The sequence below is a fragment of the Sceloporus occidentalis genome, unplaced genomic scaffold (genome assembly GCF_023333645.1).
Source record: "Sceloporus occidentalis isolate IW3139 unplaced genomic scaffold, rSceOcc1.0.p SCAF_23, whole genome shotgun sequence".
NCBI lineage: Eukaryota > Metazoa > Chordata > Lepidosauria > Squamata > Phrynosomatidae > Sceloporus > Sceloporus occidentalis.
In genome coordinates, this window is record NW_028317003.1 from 12,122,211 (window position 1) to 12,144,773 (window position 22,563).

Genomic DNA, 22,563 nt, shown 5'->3' on the forward strand with positions numbered 1-22,563 from the left:
GAATTCTGTTAGATCGGACCTCAATAATAATTAATATTAAAATATTATAATAATAGTAATACTATTTAGAACAGAATAACATTCACATAATGCAAGATTTATATAACTTTATAAAGCAGCATAAATATAAAAATATATTCAATTATAAAATAAGAAAACCTATTTTGCTTGTGTATCTTAAAACCATAAACTTTTTCAAAATATGTGCAACTGATCCCCTGTGTTGATCTAGTTTCTGGACAATTTTTTTATAACATGTAAATAAATTTAACATTTTCCTTTAATTAGCACAAAGCTGTCAGGGATTCTTTTAGATGATGTCACAAAATGAAATGGTGTTGGTAGCACATAGGGCCATTAACTAATTTTATAACACCGAATTGAGACATTACGTTGACATGAAATCTTAAACCCCTTCTGTCTATGTTAATGTGTTTGATCCCCATCTGTTAATAGAACAAATAACAATATGATACAATGAAAAACTGCACTGAAGCTAAAACAAAAAAAAAAAAAAGAAAAAGACATTCTTGCCACAGAAATGGAAAATCCTCAAAGAAAAGCAATAAAACTGTCTATGTAGCCACTATGTTTATAATTGAGATAAAGGCTTCAGGCCACCAAGATGAATAATTGAAGCCATATTGAAAGTTACGTAGATAAAATGTTTCTCCTGTTCACGTAATAAAACCTCAAGACGAAACAGAGCTCATTATTAAGCACACATCTTCTGGACAATGCTATGCTTCCAAACTTAGTGGGAACAGTTTGGGGGAGACCCTTTTATATTTTAGCATGACTGTACCCACAAAGTAAGGTTTATAAAGACATGGTTGGATGGGTTTGGTCCGGAAGAACTTGACTGGCCGCACAGAGCCCTTACCTCAACCCCATCGACCACCTTTGGGATGAACTGGAACGTTGATTTGGAGCCAACATCAGTGCCTGATCTCACAAATGCTCTACTGAATGGACAGAAATTACCACAAGCACAAAATATTGTGGAAAACCTTCCCAGAGGAGTGGAATCTGCTGCAAAGGGGGCTAAATATTAATGCACATGGTTTTCAGATGGGATTTCCTTACAAATTATCCAAGTGTACAGCTTTATTATATATGGACTTCACAATAGCTACAGATCTCTGATGTCACTAGGATCAAGTCCTTTAACCCCTTCGTGACAAAGGCTGATTTTACTTTTTGTACCCTTCGTGACAATGGCCGTTTTAACATTTCTGCGCTACTCGCGTTTAGCTGTAATTTTCTTCTTTCCCATTTACTGAACTCACACACATTATATATTGGTTTTTTTCAGGACAAGAAGAGCTTTCTTTAGATGACATTGTTTTGATTGTATCATATTATTTACTATTAAAAAAAGTATAAAATATGGTGAAAAATTTAGAAAAAAATGACTGTTTCTAACTTTTAGTTGAAAAATCTTTTTCTGATCTAATGAAAAAACCTGCTAAATAGATTCTACTATTTGTCCTGAGTTTAGAAATACCCAATGTTTTTATGTTTTTTTGCTTTTTTCTGCACGTTATGGAGCAATAAGTACAGGTAGCGTTTTGCTATTTCAAAGCCATTTTTTCCAAATCTGGTAATTCTTCCCCTCATGTGCCATTTCAGGTATCTTTGAAGCCGGCCAATGCAATTTAACCCATCAAGTCATATATTTTTGAAAACTAGACAGCACAGGGTATTCCAAATGCTAGTATTTTAACCCTTTCCAAGCACTAATTCTACCATCAGCCTTTAGCAAACTTTATGGTAGTAATTGTTTTTGCATTTGTTTTTTCACACACATTTTACTTCAGGTATAAATAAACAGGTTCTGGTATATGTCACTGTCATAAAACACCCCAATATGTGTTTAGCAACATCTCCTGAGTACAGTGATACCTCACATGAATGATTTTGCCTGGCTGTTTGGGGGCAAAAGGGCCACATTTGGGGCATGCGCATTTTCAATGTTGAACTTTGGCGTTTGGCGATCAACTGCCCATGTCCTATTTGGCACATCTTTGAGCTGGGCCATTTCAGTATGCCCAATAAAGCCATATATTTTTGAAAACTAGACACCCCAGGGTATTTCAAATGCTAGTATTTTAACTCTTTGCATGCACCATATCTACCACCAGTCTTTGTCAAACTTTGTGGTAGTCATTTTTTTGCATTTGTTTTGTCACACACATTTTACTTCAGGTATGAATAAACAGGTTCTGGTATGTCACTATCATAAAACACCCCAATATGTGTTTAGCAACATCTCCTGAGTACAGCGATACCTCACATGAATGATTTTGCCTGGCTGTTTGGGGGCAAAAGGGCCACATTTGGGGCATTCGCATTTTCAATGTTGAACTTTGGCGTTTGGCGATCAACTGCCCATGTCCTATTTGGCACATCTTTGAGCCGGGCCATTTCAGTGTGCCCAATAAAGCCATATATTTTTGAAAACTAGACACCCCCACACACCTATGTTATGTATGAATTTACAGCTCCTGGTATATGCCGCTGTCACATGACACCCCAATATGTGTTCAGCAACATCTCCTGAGTACAGTGATACCCCACAATCATGGGTTTGTCATTTTTTGGGGGGAACTAAAAGGCCACATTTGGTACGTGTGCATTTTTCTAATTGGAAATTAGATGTGTGGCCATCCTTCCCCCAGTGTTAATTGGGACATTGTTGAACCCGGCCAATTCAATTTACCCCATCAAATCATACATTTTTTAAAAGTAGACACCCCATGGGCATTAAATGCCAGTATTTTAACTCTTTCCATGCGAGAATTGTTTTAAGCTAATATGCTAATTTTAGGACTTGTTCACAAAAATATATTTTTTATATACATTTTATTTTATATATTTTATTTTAACATTTTTTATCAACTTGAAGGTTCCCCTGATAGTGACATCAGTGGGAAATTATTTTTACATTTTACTGTTTTTTTACTATTTTTTTCTAATTATTATTAATTATTTTTTAATTTATTTTTACTAATCACACTGTGATTAGAAAGCTGGGCTTCATTGACTTGCATGGTTGAATGCAGTACCTGTATTCAACCTGGAAGTGGAGCCAGAGTTCTCTTGAGGGTCTGGCGACCATCTAGCGAACTTTTTCATCTTTATTGTTTTTTTTTCCCCGGGGTCCACAGTCCATCCCGAGGTAAGTGTTTGGTGTCGCTGGATGCCTCCTGATCGAGGCATTCCAGCCACACCATTTAAGTTTAGGAGGTGATCGTTTATCGCCTCCTAAACGCTTTTAAAACGGGCGTCCGCCGCCATACAATGGCGGATGTTGACGCCCCGGGGAGGGGCCAGAGATGGCCCCTTAGTGCCGATCGTGGCGTTGCTGAATGCCTCGAGGTCGAGGCATTACAGCAACGCCGTTTGGGTGCAGAAAGCGAAAGTAGATCGCTTTCTGCACCCGTTTAAAGGCGTGCCGGTCCTGGCACGTCAATTGTCGTAAACAACATGTTTTTCCATGACGTGCCCAGACTGGCAATTGTCATCAAGGGGTTAAGGTGGGCATTTTGAAACAGGGGCCAGGTTGCTCACCTTTGCGTTGGTCGCACACACAGTACGAGCAGCGTCTCTTGTACAGGCCAGGAGAAGCAGAACCCAGCAGTCACGTGAATGCACGTAACATGACTTTGCTCTGTACCTTCTTCCTCAGGGGCAGGACAAGAGAAGTTTCAGAGGGAAGAAGCCGGGCCCCTGCAGAAGTCTGCGAGTGAGAGATCTGCAGTTCAGGTAAGGGGGTTTGGGAGGGTGTATGAGCAAGTAAGAGTGATTAAGGGAATGAATGAGCGAATGAATGTTTGCGAATGAGTGTGTGTGATAGTATGGATGTGTGGGGGGAGGATAGCATGGTATAGGGAGCCTGTAATCACACTCCTATCATGTCCAGGTACTACCATGTACTGGCTGATAGGAGTGTGATTGCTGTTAATATATATATATATATATATATATATATATATATATATATATATATATATATATATATATATATATATATATATATATATATATATACCGTATTGGCTCGAATATAGGCCGCACTTTTTTCCCCCACTTTAAGTCTTTAAAGTGGGGGTGCGGCTTATATTCGGGGTCTAGCGCCCGACGCCCGGGACATGCAGTCCCGGGCGCCGGGCAGGCATCGGGGTTAGGATACAGATCCCCCGCAGCGGTGCAGGGGACCTCCATCCTACTCCCCGATACGCTCAGACAGCCTCCCCTGCCAGCACTTCCCACGGGGGGGGTGCCGGCACGGGAGGTTGTCTAAGCGCATCGTGCGGTTGTCTAACCGCACGATGCGTTTTACCTCTGGCCCCCCGCCTGACTTACCGGAGCAGACTCCCGGGTGTCTTGCGGGGCCGGCGGGGGACATCTACGCAATACGCGTATACAACTTCCGGTGTATTGCGTAGATGTCCCCCGCCGGCCTCGCAAGACACCCGGGAGTCAGCTCCGGTAAATCGGGGGGCAGAGGAGGACAGTGGCAGCATATCTCGGGGAGGGAGGAGGACAGTGGCAGCATATCTCGGGGGGGGGGGACAGTGGCAGCATATCTCGGGGGGGGGAGACGGACAGTGGTAGCATATCTCGGGGAGGGAGGAGGACAGTGGCAGCATATCTCGGGGGGGGGACAGTGGCAGCATATCTCGGGGGGGGGACGGACAGTGGTAGCATATCTCGGGGAGGGAGGACAGTGACAGCATATCTCGGGGGGGGGGCAGAGTGGCAGCATGTTTTTTTGGTGCTTTTTTAAAGAAAAAAACTTTTTCTTTAAAAAAGCACCAAACTTTTAGGGTGCGGCCTATTTACGGGGGCGGCCTATATCCGAGCCAATACGGTATATATATATATATGTTATTGAATTATTTTTGTCCAATTATGGTGTATTACTTATTGTTATTTTAAGTGTGGTTATTTTATGTGGGGGGGGGTCATTTTTGGTTTTGGCCAAGTGAATCCTGAATTTTCGGTTTTGGTTTCGGTCCAGAATTTTTATTTCGGTGCATCCCTACAAACCGTATGAGAATACACTTAAAAACAGCATAAAAGCTGGCACAGTGACATTTTGGAACACGTAGCACCGGCTAGTAATGGGCAGTTTCCACCGTGTATACGTGGTTAATGTGTATGATCTACAGGAAGCTTGGAACTGCAGCTAGATCCGGAGATTTGTCTAGCCATACTCTTCCAACAAAAGAAGAGCGATCATATAATACTCCAAAGTCACGTTTTAGGGATTTAGCATCAGGCTGTAAAAAGAATAAATATGAGCCAAACAATAGGAAACACATTTTGATCATGTGTATCTTGGGCATTTTAGGATTTCGAAACCTCTTGCTTAAAGTGTGCGAGGAGCTGTTTTGTAGGCTTTCAAAAGCAAGCTTGGTTCGTCTAGAACGTTGAATTAACAAATTGCATTGAAATGATTATACATTAGGGAGTTTTAGACCATTTCCATCTGTTAAAATGAAATAAAATTGAAAAGACACAGCAACACAAGATTGTCGTCCTCCTGGATAGGACAGCTTTGTCTGTACTGGGCTGTACTGGGAAATTGGCTCAGAGAACACACACATTCTCCAAAACACACTGCAATACGCAATACGAATGTATTCACAGCCCAATCGGCAGATTAATTTTCCTAATATAACGTTTACCACGGGGTCATTGCACCTGTAACGAACATTGAAAGCAGATGCACTAGGGCAGGGGCGTCCAACATGCGGCCCGCGGGCCAAATGCGGCCTGCGTGACCTCGAGGTGCGGCCCGCGTGAGATCGGCAGCCAGGATCACATCATCACAAGCCCTGCTGCTTACTTGTGGGAGGGTCTATTCTCTGCTCCAGTCCTGCCTCCTCTGTGGGGAGAACACTGCTGAAGTCTGTGAGCGGCATCGAGAGCTGTAGTAGGTAAGGGGGTGGGGGAGGTTGTTTGAATGAGTATGTGTGTGTATGAGTATATGAATGAATGAGTGTGTTTGTGATAGCATGGATGTGTAAGTGCTGGAACCAAGGCATGATGGGACTGTGATTGCATATAGCAATCACACTCCTATCATGCTAAGTCAGCCAGTACATGCTGAAACCTGGCTAGCTGCCCCCTTGTGTATTGATGCTGCCAGCAGTATGGGGTCTGCACTTACAGCCACCCTGTACCAGCATGTACTGGCTGACTTGGCATGATAGGAGTGTGATTGCTAACAGCAATCACAGTCCCATTATGCCTAGGTTCCAGCATTTACTGGTTGCCTGGGTATGAAAAAAGAGTGTTTGCTGTTACAATGCCCAGCCAACCAGTACATACTGGAATCTGGGTATGCCTGAGATTGCTGTTAACAATCATAATATATAATTTTTTTGTACAATTTTGGTGTGCAACTTACTTTTATTAAAAGTGTGTGGGGGGTCATTTTCAGTTTTGGCTAAGTGAACCCTGAATTTTTGGTTTTGGTCCAGAATTTTCATTTTAGTGCATCGCTAAAATAAATAGAACTATTTCATTTTAACTTATCCAGAATCCTGAATTTGTAGTCACAAAACTTTCTAGGCCCAGAAATCAGTGAGAGGAAAAGTAAAATTTTTGTGTCATTTACTTTAATTTAATCTGCATATTTTATTAAAGGCCATATTTTCACACAGTGAAAAATGAGTGTGGCCCGTGCACGTATACAATTCTGATGAAGTGGCCCACTGCAGAAAAAACTTGGACACCCCTGCACTAGGGCCAGGTACATTTGTTTCCATCAATATACAGCTGCAGACATGCTAACCCAAGTAAAATCTGTCTAATTGTAAATAATTAATTTGCATATATAAAGCTAGTATCTCAATATATTTCTCTGTGTGAAAATACTAAACAAATAAAAAAATAAAATAAAAAAATCAGCACACACACAACAAAAAACAGGACCTGCAGCCCCAACAAGGATTTATTCCAAGTCTGTGCCATTTCAATTAATATTGACCTAAAAAAAAAAAAAAAAAAGACAAGTGGTACTGTGTAGTACTAATTACGGGAGATTTCCAGCCATGCAACCCGTTTACCTTACAGTACATACTAACAGTAGCCTTTCTTCCTGTACTTTATTGTTCCCCTTGGGCCATCTCCCAGCTAAACTAACACATACCTTCCTTTCTTTGGCAGGCGCAGCTAAATAACCCCATCGGAACCAGGAAAGACTAAATGCAATAAACTACCCTCCAAGCCATTCTGGCATTTGAGTTCCTGCCAAAAATGTCAAATTCACAAAAAGAAACGCTGGAGATTTTTTTTTTAATTATTATTCATTATGGAAAATCACTTTAATTAAACTAAAAATACAATATTCTGGATTCTAGCAACATTAGCATTTCGTTCAGGAAATTAATTGTTGATGGCTTATACTGGACGCCTTTATTTGAACGGTTCATTAAAATGAAAATAATAGGCGGCATATCTGTAAAAGATAAGAAACGGAATTTGTTCTACTTTCTTTTTTCTCCATTGGGGACGAAGGTCATCAATAAAAATAAACAAGGCTTGTCACCTGTTGAATGTTGCACAGGGTGCCATTATCATTAAAGGGACACTCCAGCCATCATATGTACAATAATTCATTTTATAGCCGAGAAGTCCCTTGATCTGGTGTTCCGCTTGCAAATGTATAGGGGGAATTCTGCAGAATCCCCCTATAGGGACTCCCCTGTCCCTGGCTATTTACCATGTAAGAGATGTGTTCGTCAAAAACACGTCCTTGCACGTTACGTACTTCCTCCCCGTCACCTCCAGCGTCGGCTCAGCAAACATTGCAAGCTGGGGTCCACCGAGACCCTCATGCGCACCCATGGAAATCGCTCCTATTGATTTCATGGGAAGCACTTGCCTAACACTGATTGGCTGATTCAAACATCTGAGGGCAGCAGAGTGTGTGGGGAGCTGAAGCTTCTCTGAAAAGGTAAGCGCATTTTTTTATAACTTTGTACTTGCATATGCATTGTTTGCTTAGGGGTCTTCTTTTGGACATGCGTGTGTTCCGTTAAAGACAGACACTGCAAAGCTTAGTACACAGAAAACAAGGCCATTTTGGCTACAATAAATTAGACACCTGATACTATTTTTTGTATACTGAATATTGAATTTTAATATTAAAATGCAAATGATTATTGACTTACCTTGAAAATGCCAACCCAGTCTTTCTGGTGTGGATGGATATACTGGGTTAGCGTGTAATGACACTCCAGGGGGGCATTTGGAAGGTAACTCTTTGCCACATTCTGAAAGATCACGTGGGCAAAATTAGTTGCCTGCATTGCGCTGTCTGGAGAGGGTACATTGTGCACCACCGACATATTCACCCTGCAACGGAACGTTACTTTTAGTATACTCAACTGAAACATCATGTACCACGCGGTACCATGATATAGTGTGACGCAGAAAAACGCAAACAGCAATATTTTAAGAGCCTGAAGGCTATGCATCCATCTAGATCAGCATAAAACAGCAAAAGTCAGATGACAACAGCTAAGATTTGTTCAACATTAGGTTTTATTTACAGGAGTTTGCAGGAGAACTGTGGTTTCAACTCCATCGTTTACTGATCACCATACCTGGGAACTCTCCAGGTTTCTTGACATGCCCCACTCCCCGCCCATTTTCCCTTTAAGTGGGGGTGTTTCCCGCTGCTGTCGGTGGGAGGTCCGCCCCCCCCCCCGACGTCACTGCGCAGCCCTGGCCGCATCCCACAGCTATGCTGATCACTATGAAGGGCCAATATTGGCAGGTGTTCTCCGGCGTGAGCTGCAGTCTCACTGATGTAAGTATACATTACACAGGGACAGCCAAGCTCTTCATGCAACAGAAGCTCTTTGACGTGGACATTCATAATGTATAATGACATTAAGCTGAAAATACAAATCTCCTGCAAACTCTCCCTTTAGTGAATAGGAAGCTCAGGAGTTTGTAATTCCTGCTTATTATGTGACGAATCTATTTATATTATAGTCCAAAATGTCACTCTGACCTTTTCTCTTACACAATGCGAGGAATGCAATTGTGAGCAATGGACTGTAAAGAGCTTTTTGAACAAACCTTAAAAAAAAAAAAAAAAAAAAAAAAACACACTAGGAACGTGGTAGGAAAGTTGGTGGACGTTAATATGTCTAAGCTCCAAAATTCTTAATTTAACTGTTTTGCACAAGAGGATTCTTTAACCCCTTCGTGACAAAGGCTGATTTTACTTTTTGTACCCTTCGTGACAATGGCCGTTTTAACATTTCTGCGCTGCTCGTGTTTAGCTGTAATTTTCTTCTTTCCCGTTCACTGAACCCACACACATTGTATATTGTTTTTTTCAGGACAAGAAGGGCTTTCTTTAGATGACATTGTTTTGATTGTATCATATTATTTACTATTAAAAAAATTTAGAAAAAAAATGACTTTCTAATTTTTAGTTGAAAAATCTTTTACTCATCTATAAAAGGTAATAAAAAAACCTGCTAAATAGATTCTACTATTTGTCCTGAGTTTAGAAATACCCAATGTTTTTATGTTTTTTTTGCTTTTTTCTGCACGTTATGGAGCAATAAGTACAGGTAGCGTTTTGCTATTTCAAAGCCATTTTTTCCAAATCTGGTAATTCTTCCCCCCATGTGCCATTTCGGGTATCTTTGAAGCCGGCCAATGCAATTTACCCCATCAAATCATATATTTTTGAAAACTAGACAGCCCAGGGTATTCCAAATGCTGGTATTTTAACCCTTTCCAAGCACTTATTCTACCATCAGCCTTTGTCAAACTTTATGGTAGTAATTTTTTTGCATTTGTTTTTTCACACACATTTTACTTTAGGTATGAATAAACAGGTTCTGGTATATGTCACTATCACAAAACACCCCAATATGTGTTTAGCAACATCTCCTGAGTACAGCGATACCTCACATGAATGATTTTGCCTGGCTGTTTGGGGGCAAAAGGGCCACATTTGGGGCATGCACATTTTTCAATGTTGAACTTTGGCATTTGGGGATCCACTGCCCATCCCCTATTTGGTACATCTTTGAGCCGGGCCATTTCAGTGTGCCCAACAAAACCATATATTTTTGAAAACTAGACACCTCAGGGTATTTTAAATGCTGGTATTTTAACTCTTTGCATGCACACATTTTACCACCAGCATTTTTTCAAAGTTTGCAGTAGCATTTTTGTGTGTGTATTTTTCCCACACACACCTACTTTATGTATGAATTTACAGCTCCTGGTATATGCCGCTGTCACACGACACCCCAATATGTGTTCAGCAACATCTCCTGAGTACAGTGATACCCCACATGCATGGGTTTGTCATTTTTGGGGGGAACTAAAAGGCCACATTTGGTATGTGTGCATTTTTCTAATTGGAAATTAGATGTGTGGCCAATTCCCCCCCGTGTTAATTGGGACCTTGTTGAACCTGGCCAATTCAATTAACCCCATTAAATCATACATTTTTTTAAAGTAGACACCCCATGGGCATTTAATATGCCAGTATTTTAACTCTTTCCATGCGAGAATTGTTTTAAGCTAATATGCTAATTTTAGGACTTGCTCACAAAAATATATTTTTTATATATATATTTTTTTTTTTGCCTTTTTAAAAAAAAAATGTAACATTTTTTTTAAACTTGAAGGTTCCCCTGATAGTGACATCAGTGAGAAATTATTTTTACATTTTACTGTTTTTTTACTATTTTTTTTCTAATTATTATTTATTTTATTTTTAATTTATTTTTTCTAATCACACTGTGATTAGAAAGCTGAGCTCCATTGACTTGCATGGTTGAATGCAGTACCTATATTCAACCTGCAAGTGGAGCCAGAGCTCTCTAGAGGGTCTGGAGACCGTCTAGCGAACTTTTTAGACTTTATTGTTTTTCTTTATTGAATTTTCCCGGACCGCCGCCATCTTGCTGATGGCGAAGATCACCAGCAGCTGCGGCTGTGACCGCTCACAGTCCATCCCCAGGTAAGTGTTTGGTGTCGCTGGATGCCTCCTGATCGAGGCATTCCAGCGACACCGTTTAAAACGCGCGTCATACAAAGTATGGCGGATGTTGACGCCCCGGGGAGGTGCCAGAGATGGCCCCTTTGTGCCAATAATGGCGTTGCTGAATGCCTCGAGGTCGAGGCATTACAGCAACGCCGTTTCGGTGCAGAAAGCGAAAATAGATCGCTTTCTGCACCCGTTTAATGACGTGCCGGTCATAATCGACTTGAATTTCCGTGACGTGCCCGGACCGGCAATTGTCATCAAGGGGTTAAACAGATTAAAAAAGGTATAAAGCAAGCACTGTTGCATTAGAAAAGAATTATGGTCAATAGCTGTGCCGTGTGTGTGTCATTAATTATGACATCATAAAACTGTTTCTACATATATGTTTATTCCGAGACATATTTGGGGTAGCGAATGCACAAGCAACCTACACCCTAAACGGTAGTGAATTAGGGGTAACGACAAACTAGGCAACAATGTGCAATGTCAGTCTCCGGTTGCTAAGGCCAGTAAAGTAAGGTATTGTCGGTTATAAAAAGGGGCATCAAGTCGCGGGATAAAAATATAATGTTGCCTCTGTATAAATCAATGGTTAGGCCGCAACTTGATTATGCTGTGCAATTTTGGGCACTATCATAGCACTAGAAAGGGTGCAGAGGCGGGCTACAAAATTAATAAAAGGAATGGAGCACTATAGTTATGAAGAAAGGTTAACTAATTTAAATCTGTTTAGTTGCCTCAGAGGGGATATGATAACATTATATAAATATATTAGGGGCCAATACAAACCATTGTGTGGAAATCTGTTCATAAACAGGACTATGCATAGGACACGTGGTCATGCGTTCAGACTGGAAGAAAGGAGATTTAGACTAAAGCAGAGGAAAGGGTTTTTTACAGTAAGGACAATAAGGATGTGGAATTCTCTGCCTGCAGAGGTAGTTTTATCGGAGTCTGTACAGACGTTTAAACTGCAACTGGATGGATAGCTGGAAAAACATAATATTCGGGATACAATCTTTAATTATGGGGAAACAGCTTATTGATCCAAGGAGAAATCTGACTGCCATTTTGGGGTCAAGAAGGAATGTTTTTCCCTGGTTAGTGCAAAATTGGAAAGAGCGAAACCGGGGTTTTTTTTGCCTTCTTTTGGATCAACGGCAACAAATTAACGGATATAGGAAAGGCTGAACTTGATGGACGCATGTCTTTTTTCAGCCTATGTAACTATGTAACAGAAGAAACAAACATTACTTGTAATTCAACAATACTTCCATATTGTCCCCACTGACGGCTGTGTGATTATTCCTTTTCCACAGACTCAGATGGGCCGCTCGTTCATCGAACGGTTAAGGGTGCTTCATGCAAGAAGATGACTATGCAATCACTGGTCTAGCCATACGGTCATGTACGCACAGTTCATATTTACAAAGAGCAGGGGGGAAAATTGCATAAACCCCCAAAATTATCAATGATAGAAGAGACTCCAGTTCAGTTTTTCTTTGAAATTGCTGCACGCGTAGCAGGACTGGTTATCTGCGCCGCTAGATAAGGTTATCTTTGCAACACAGTAAGAATGCTAGAAACCGGGATGCGACGCATACACAAAGATCGATGTGCATACACTGCATTCCGTGTTACGGAATGGAAAGCTAAAGGATCACACACAGGTTTCTGCTCTCGGACGGCTCCCTCTCTCGTCCTGCCCATGTTACGATAACACGCATGCAAGGTTTCTGTTTAGAAATGACTCCAGCTTGTGTAGTGTCCAGGTTTCCAAATCAGTCATCGCGTTCCCTTTTATTGGTAAAGCATGTGATGTAGAGAGCCATTAGGAAAGCTCAAGGCGACTGGGCTTCGCGATGATGTCATTTCCTTTACCCTGAAAACTATGAAATTCACGGGAAGAATTAAAGTTCTGGACTTTTTAAAAACAGAAGTAGCACATGCCGGTTACAGGGAGGTACATTAAATGCAGTAATGGTGCAGAATAATAATAATAGTTGCTTCATTCAATTGAAGTAAAGTTGTCTTCTGATACACTATTGTTGCTTTGTTTACGGTACGCCATATGTATACACTGTTTGTTAACAAATATTGTATTATCTAAGCCAGATCCCGTTAACATCATTCTCATACGGTCTGCCTCCTTCCGGCCCATATGATGTGTCTTATCTGATGTCCTAATAGTTGTTGATCTGACCCTTAGGCCGCTTGACACGGTGATGAACATTGTCGAAATGCCATCTGTTACATAATTAAGATTTATTGTTCATGTGTATGCTTAATGCTTTGAAACCTGTATAAACGGTTTGCTTACAAGTATTATCCTCTTGCAAATAAACAAGAAAAAGTTATAGTGACAGGCAGTGACACCAATAAGAAGGTCAAGAAAAAAACACAAGTTCATTTACTTTGTCCAGGAAAATCCATCACGGACATTCGAATTATTGGAATGAATAATTTTTACGGCAAACAACCGCTTCTCTATGACATGGAAACACTTAATCTCCAGGAAGCAGGTGTCATGTCCGTCTGGGCATGGCTGTGTGTGAGCGCACACACAAAGATAATCGGATTCTTCTGTGCTGAACAACCCCGGGCGCTGAAATGGTTAAAGAGATTAGTGGATCCCGCAGTTAATTCCAAGATCCCAGCTCGGTTTAACAGAGAGGTACAAACACCACACCGGAACTATAATAATTCTACGGAAACTCTGATGAGGCACAGAACGCTGAAAATGAAATAACCTACAAGTCACAAAAACAACGTTGTGCTTTAAAACATCACTAGCTCCGCAGACATCGAGCAGCGATAAATTGGTTTGCTTTAATGGGATATTCAGCATAATCTAACAATCTTTTATTAATGAAACCAGATATTTAAATATCTGTTATGTGCAATAAACATTTTATTGTTACATTTAACAAATGTTCATTGTGTTTATCGTGCTAGATTCTACAGTGAGTGCCATCTGAAAAATGATCCCTCCTGGGCCATGCCGCAGCTGGCCGTTAAACACTTTATGCATCAGTAACTATGGAGAGTCTGTTGGTGCTGATGTCGCATCAACTGCATCAAAACTACTGGGGATTATTTTGGTCCACAGGAAAAACCCTCCAAGAGACATATTTGCACCATCATATGTGCAGAAAATTGGGATCACATATTGGTACAGCAAGGCGTATAAGTGTATTAGATCATCATCATAATAATAATGATGATGATGATACAGCTATTGCAATGGGTGTATTTCAACACCCCCAAAGAATGGTACAGCTCCTACTTCTCTCTCTCTCTCTCTCTATAACATACACCATAGATAAGTAAACAATTATGAAAAGTACACCTGGCCTTACAGTTAATACAATTCTATCACAATAATGACACACCTGATTGCTTCAGAAGATTGATTACATTTTTACTTCTTAAGAATAAACATTACCTAAAGCAGGTGACTCGTGCCTCATGATCCAGAACACAGTCATTCACCAGACACCAGTAGCTACACTGTGGCTCAAACATGTTTATATTTTTATAAGCATGAAATTAACAGCGCATGAGCAGTACTGCAATGACAAAGTCCCGCCCCTATTACCTGACAGACAGGTGGCAGGAACAGCCACGCATCCCCGCCCCTTCCCCCCCACAACCAAGACTGAGCAGAAAGGTGGAGCTAATAGAAGGCTGTAGTTCTAGCCCGGCCCTCACAGAGTTTTAACGACGCCAGAGAGGCCTGCAGTGACCTTCACAACCCGGGGGGGGATTTACCGAGACGCCGCTCAGCATAAGCCAGGGCAGGCGACCGACAGTCTTCACGGAGTAACGACTTATTCCAAAACCACAACAGTACCCGTCTCTCACGGCGCCCGGCTCTTACCTCAACCTCGCTGGCAGGGAGCTTCTTGTTTTTTTAATCGTCGGGGTAACAATCGGTGTTTTACTGGGACCTGCTGCGTCACGAGCGACAGGCGACACGGGGAACGGTCTGTTGTGAACGCGCAAGGAGCTGCTGCTTCCGCGTGTCAGCCGCGGCGATTGTTTTCGTTTCGCTGGGAGTCTTGGCTACATCACTTCCGGTGCAAAGACCACGGAGTTTTTTTCGGAGGCTGGGTGGAATGCTGCACATCAGCTGATCGCAAGTGACGGCAGCGTTGTGTGCGTCACCGTCAGACTATGTTACCGCTGCCTGACGACGTTTCCCTTAAGCACAGGGAAGGAAGGCGGTATGGTGAAAGGCGTGTTAAGCAAGAATGTCTAAAGAAAATAATCTAATTGTATCCAAGTGTCCCTCTGTAGTAGAGGCAGTCCCTATGCTTTTCTTTCCTCACCTGATATCCTGCACTTGTAGGTGTTCAGAAGGGCTGGCTGGGTGCGCGACACTGTTACAGCCCCAACAGTTAAAAAGTTTTATAGAAATAAGGAGCTGTTAATGAGTGGTGCTGGCCATACTTTTTAATTTTTTTGTGCATCCGCAAGGGAGCACTGACTGACGCTTCCAAGCTCTCCCTTGCATTAGGAAGGGGAGGAGAGAGAGGGGTACCAAGGGATCGCTCATGAATAAGTTTTCAGCAACTGCTCAGCACAACTAAGTCTCCTCCGAGAGGCCTCGGTCGCGGTACCGTTTCATGCTGAGGGCCAGAATATGATGTCATATCCTGCCGCTCAGCAGTGAAGCCGCGCGCACCGTGGCAGAGCAGCAAGACAGGGGCTTCACATTCCCGCCACAGGACTTCGCCTGGGTCAATGCACTACAAAGTGGGTAGGGGGGGGGGGAGAAAGCGAAGATATTGAGAAGTAAGAGAGGGTAGATAGCAGGTTGGGCCCCCCAGGCGGTCCTAAAGCTAAACTAAATGGCTGTGTGGCCTTCAGCAACCGCGATATGCTGCTTACCCGTGCATTGCTCGCACACTGAAGAAGCGGGAACCAAGAGGAGTCAGGTGGAATTATGTTGCGTCACATGACTCCGCCCTGTTCCTGCTTTCCCCAGGACGTAACAAGAGAAGTTGTTCGCGCAGAGTGCGAGCAAAACAGGAAAGCAGCCTCCACTGTGAGTGGCACGAAGAGATCTGCAGTTCAGGTAACCCTGTGAATGCAATCAGGGTTCCAGGGATGACATTATACCAAAAGAGGGGGCATCAAATAATAATAGGTAATCAATACTAAGGGGAGGGCTGGGTGGTGAGATAAATACGTGGGGCTAGCTGGGGGCATTAGGGTGAATACATAGGCCGTGTTTTCCAGGACACACACGATTTTTACGTATTGCTGGGGGTTGGGGTGTTTGTGTGTGTGTGTGTGTGTGTGGGAGTCGCTGTGACAGAACCTGTCCTGGTGTGTGTTTGGTGGTCGGTGTGGCAGAGCCTGTCCTGGCACTTTACTTACTGTAGGAATAAATTGAACTATTTATTTTTTTACTTATCCAGAAATAAAACACCTTCTTGAATTTGTTGTCAAAACTTTCTAGGCGTAGAAATCAGTGAGAGGAAAAGTAAAGTTTTTGTGGTATTTACTCTATTTTATCTGCATGTTTTATTAAAAAGATTTAGTGACACTAAATTGTTGCTTCAGGCATCCCGTGTATGGTGACTGTTTTTTTTGTTTGTGTACTGATGTTCTTACAATCCCATTGCATTACATCAATATGCGTTTGAAAATCAGGAAAAGATGGGCATGAATGGTGGGCTGATTCGGTGGCGCAGTGGGCCACTTGACTAGACTTGCCCCCCAGGCCTTAGGCTTCTAGCCCCCCCCCGGTAGATAAAGAGTGAAAATGAGTGAGAGAATGAAAGGATTAATGTGTGGATGAGTGAGTGACCGTATGTGTTCATGTGTAGCAGATGTATGATTGCTTTGTGGAAAGGCAAAGATGGCTCACATTGGGCTGTTTGGGGACAAAGATGCCAAGTCCTATGTGTGTAATTTGGGTGCTGGTCAGGTTCTATGTGGGCAATGTGACACCAGGTCTGGCCTTTGTGGTGATATATGCCTGTAATTTAGGAGGTTTTATCTATACCTTTTTAATGCTAAGTTTTTATGTGAATTCCAGCTGATCTGGGTTTTTGTGTTGTTCTGTTGATCTATATCTGTTATGCTATATTTCCATACATTATGTATACCTGTATGTCTTATTCAGTTGACCCAAGACTGCCATTCTGTTTCCATGTGTTGTTTATTTGATCTGTATCTTCAGTGCTGCGTTTGCATGTGATTTCCAGTTGATCTATACCTGCAATGCTGGGTTTCCATACATTATTATTGTATACCTGCAAAAACAGGATTTTTATGTCTGGTTCTGTTTATTTAATCTTTACATTCAATTCTGAGTTGACATGTGAATTTAAATTGATACATGCAAAACTGGGTTTATGTGTAATTCTGTTGATCTATATCTGGTATGCTATGTTTCCATTTATGTGTGCCTGCAAGAGTCTAATACTTTTTATTGGCAGCAGGGTCTACTATTTATATACACTCCCTAGCCACTTTATTAGGTACACCTGTTCATTTGCTTGTTAACACAAATAGCTAATCGGCCAATCACACGTCATCAACTCAATGCATTTAGGCATGTATATGTGGTCAAGACAACTTGCTGAAGTTCAAACCGAACATCAGAATGGGGAAGAAAGGAGATTTAAGTGACTTTGGCGTGGTTGCAAATCTGCAGCAACTAATCTGCAGCAACAAATCTGCAGCAACTGCGTGATGCCATCATGTCCATATGGACAAAAATCTCTGAGGGATTTTTCCAGCAACTTGTAGAAAGTATGCCATGAAGCATGAAGGCAGTTCTAAAGGCAAAAGGGGGTCCAACCTGGTACTAGCAAGGTGTACCTAATAAAGTGGCCAGTGAGTGTGTAATATATTATTATACATCGTGTATATGTATGTACACAATAGCATTTTATAATTGCCCCCCCCCCCCCCTTAAATATGAAAGATGGAGACACCACTGCTGTTAATACATGTAAATTGTGTTAATAAAACCCCAAAATCCCCTTAGGAACATGTCTAACCAGACCATCTAAAACATTTAATGTCCTGATTTTGAAGTGTGTTTGTCATAGGAGATGTCTAAATATTTATAGAACTGCATCATACTGCATGGAGATGGTGCTCATATTTAATATCTCTGGTATAGGTGACACTGTCCCTTAAATGTGTCCCTTTAGTGGCAGTAGTGCACGATCACGCACTAAAGGTTGAGATCAGCTGCAGAAGCAATAATAAAGGTATGTGGAGGCTCTGGGCCACTGGTTATTTAGCGAGTTTGCCTGATTTCAGGTTTGTATAGCTGATTGTCCGCTACTTAGAGAAAATAAACAACGTGAAAGCTCGCGTTCAATATGGGTGCCAAACACAAGTCAGTGTGAGACCATGGCTTAAAATTGTGATGTATGGTAGGTCCCTAATCTAGAGTCTCAAAATGTAATTCCAAGTTCCATCTACTCAGTCAAGATCTCAGCAGGATGGCGGGATCTTATTGTTTCAGCCACTCCTGTGTGGTTCAAAAGGTAGGTGTTGCTTTAGTAGACTGAGGGATGCTAAAGAGCTGACCCTTTTGATTAGCCTTCTGGTCACAGAAAGGAGAATCATTTGGTCCCCTGACCCCTCAAGGTCATCCCCTGTTACTGCTTGACATGTTTCATCGTATTTTTAAAAATACCGTTACGGGACTTTGGTAATTGTTACACATATATTTAAAATGTGCCGCAGTTCATTTCATACATGGCAGGTTTCATAATAATCACAGTGAGAGGGATTTGAGTGCCACCACATAAGAGACTCATGGTTGCATGGATGGACTGGTGGTCTGAATTGGCCCTGAAACATTAAAGCCAGAGGCCAATACATGACATACACACTCTGCTTGATGAATACATGTGGTCACACTCTTACCTCATAACATGACATATTTTTCAAAGGGGGACTTGATTTATGTGGCTTCAATTTCTGTCCCAAAAATATACATACCAGTACAACACAGAAATACATATGAAATTACAAGTTGTAATATTTTTGACATTCACTCTTGGTTCCAAGAGAATGTCTCAATGTCTAGTCTACCTTTAAGTGTTACCTCCCTAATCCCTTCACCTCTCCTGTATTTGCCTTTGTTGAATGTGTCAGGAGATGAGTAAAGTGAGGATGCCTGCATAATCCCATGCCATTATGTTGCGTGTTAATTATATTATGGTAGGAGGAAGGTGGAAACCTTGGCCAGGGATATCACATTAGACCACCTGGTCCGCACTATGCCTCGGTTTTCATTACATAGAGACCATCTGATTTATCTAAACCAGTTGGAATCCCCTGACCAAAAGTAGCGCCATCCAGGCATACGTTAGTTTGGAGTCACAGTAGCCAGTCATACTTGTGCATGTCATTCATAACGTGTTTGAGTCGCTGTGTAATGTCGCTGTGTAATGTAACGCTTATGATACCATAAAAATGTATTGATTTACTTTCAGAGTTTCACACCTGTTTTCAAGGCCACATTTTTTAAATGCTCCTAGTCTGAGATGTACATGATTGTCTTGCTTTGGAATTTAAACAATAATACAGTTCAATCAACAAGTTATAGTTCTCTTCCTTGTTGGTTTCCACCCTTTTGTTGTATGGTAAATAAAGTGAGTGTAAAGGTTATCTTTATATTAACCCCTTAAGATAACCTTTTTTCACTTGCTTGTAGTACACTTTGAGACAAAGGCTATTTTCACATTTTTGCGGTGTACTTGTTTAGCTATAATTTTCTTCTTTCTCATTTAGTGCATCCACACATATTATATACCATATTTGCTTGATTATAAGATGACCCTGACGTAACACCGGTGCTACTTCATAGAAGCCCCGGTGCAAGGTTGTCACCGCACAGACGTTCATCAGCTGCTAAGGAGGAGGATCCAGGTCCTCTGCCAAACCTGGTGGCAGCTCACATGAGAGAGACTCGTCCTTCCTAGGTAGGCAGGACTCTATAAGCAAAAGGTGCAAATAATCTCATCCCTTAACAGTACCTCTGTGCTTTTCTGCCTATCTCAGGTAGAAGGACTCTGTCTCTATCATTCCCTCCCTAGGTGGGGTTTTAAAACTGGGCTAGACCTCTAGGTTGAGGTTGCTTACTGACCATGTTAAGCCCTTGGTCGATCTTGTCTTGCTTTATTGTGCCCTTTGGCTCTTGTTAGAGCATTTGTTCTCCCTTTCCACCTCCTCTGTAACCTCCCAGATATGCTCCTACGTGATGGTGATCCTTTTCCAGTGCTGTGGAAGTCACGCTGTCCGACGGCGTGCACTTCTGCCCATAGTGTGCGTCACTTCTGGTACGACAAGAGGCGGAGGTTTTTATAGGAGCTCAACCAGGTTATTGAATCCAGATGAGCTTTACAACTTGATTTCCTGCTGCCACTTCTATGTTTTATTGTACTTGCTGCCACGTCCACTTCTGAAATGCCTGACAAACAGCCTAGGAAGACTTCCTCCAAATATAAACACCTGATAGGGCCTGGTTGTGGCAAAACTATCCACAGCTCAAGAAAAATTGTGTCCTGTCTTGCATGAAAGCTTGACCCTGACCCTGGAACGGAGCACTTACACTAACAAAACACATTCAGACACTAACACGCATGCTCACACTCAAATATACCCAGATACACACACATACTTGTTCATGCACTAACCTAGCCAAATACAAATGTTCATTTGCTAAAATACCCCCTACACACACTAATGCACATACCCAAAGACCCATGTTTGCACACTAACAAACCCAAAGACACATGTCTACACACACTCTTTTACTAACATACCCAGGCACATGTATACCCACGCGGACACATGCATATTCACGCATGCACTAACACACACACAGAGCTCACTTATCCCGTGAAGCCTCAGCCTGTGTTTGATGTAGCTGGCTCTGTAAGCTGCCTGCTACCCCTGCAGGCTCACTCAAAGCAATGTTGCACAAACCTACATTTTACTGTAATGTTTGGCATGCATTTGAGCTAAAATGATCAAATAAAAACATTTAAAATCCTACTAGTAAAATATTTTGGGATGTCAACTTCAAAGAATATATACTTTTGTTCAGCAGTTTTGCTTTTTCTAGCCACTGTTGGGGCACGGCTCCCAGTAAATCGCATTTTAAAATAAAATCTACTTTGGAAACCGTGTCATATTTAGCCTCTTAAGTACCAAAATAAATTAAAATACCAGACATTTTGAGGTTTCCAAAATCAGGACAAATACTTTAATATATTGTGCGTGTTTATCTTTTCATTTGCACTGGCACTGTGTAGTTTTTATAGGCGAAACTGTGAAAATGTGTATTTTCCCTTAATTTTTCCATTTTTCTTCATACTAAATGATGGTTAAAGTATACAATTATTATTTAAATTAGAAAGCTCCACTTGTCCTGAAAAAAAAACAACAAAATAATAATATAATTTGTGGGGGTGCACTTAATGAGTTAGTGAGAAATAACAGTTGAAAAGAGAGATGGCAAACACATGAAAGTTGCTCTGGCTGTTTGTCGAAAACAATGTAAAATGACCCTTGTCCTTAATGGGTTAATGAAGAGTATTGTTGTGCAGGACCATGGACAGAGCCTACATTGGCTCTCTGCCCAATTTCAAACATACGGTGGACAAGGAGATGGGAAGATTCACAAAAGAGTAATAGACATGAAAACTTGAAAATGGTGATTTTTTATTCTTTTTTGCAATGCATAAATGATTTTGTTACATTTTCCCAAAACAGACATTCTCAATGGTAGATCTGTGAATGAATAAACAGTTGTCAGGTTGCTAATTATTTTGCAAATTGTGCTTATCACTCCATTTTATTTTTATGACAAACAGTATGTGGACATCTCTCCTAATTATTGAGTTTAGGCGTTTCAGTCACATCCAACGCTAACTGGTATATAAAAGCAAGCACGTGCGCAGCCATCTCCATAAACAAACATTGGCAGGAGAATGGGTGGTACTGAAGATCTCAGTGACTTTAAACATGAATCCAACTTTGCCACAATTTCTGCCCTGCTAGATCTGCATTAGTCCACTGTAAGTGCCCTTGTAAGGTGTAAGTGTCTAGGACAGGGGTTCTCAAACTGCGGCCCTCCAGCTGCTGCAGGACTACATCTCCCATACTCCTCAGCCAGCCCCTTAGCTGAAGGAGCATTATGGGAGATGTAGTCCTGCAGCAGCTGGAGGGCCGCAGTTTGAGAACCCCTGGTCTAGGAGTTACAACAGCTCAGTCACGAAGCAGTAGACCACACACACTCACAGAGTAGGGCTGAGTGCTGAAGAGCAGAGGGCATACAGATAACCTGTCCACTCAGTACAGGGTTCCAACCTACCTCTGGAAGCATCGTCAGTGCAAACAATGTGGGTCAGAAGCTTAATGAAATGTGTCTCCATACACACAAGCTCAAGATCACTATGTGCAATGCCAAGCGTTGGCTGTAGTGGTGTAATGTCCACCTCCACTGGACTCTGAAGTAGTGGTAACTTGTGTAA

The 22,563-nt window shown here is 41.7% G+C and overlaps 1 protein-coding gene across 1 annotated transcript in view; it reads right to left on the reverse strand.

Moving 5' to 3' along the window:
• LOC149300807 (tax1-binding protein 1 homolog) overlaps positions 1-8,366 on the reverse strand; it is a 35,098-nt gene extending 26,732 nt beyond the window's left edge. The window contains 1 exon segment of the mRNA XM_089484876.1: positions 8,190-8,366. Coding sequence (XP_089341002.1) covers positions 8,190-8,366 — 177 coding nt within the window.
• Positions 8,367-22,563: the final 14,197 nt, after the last annotated feature.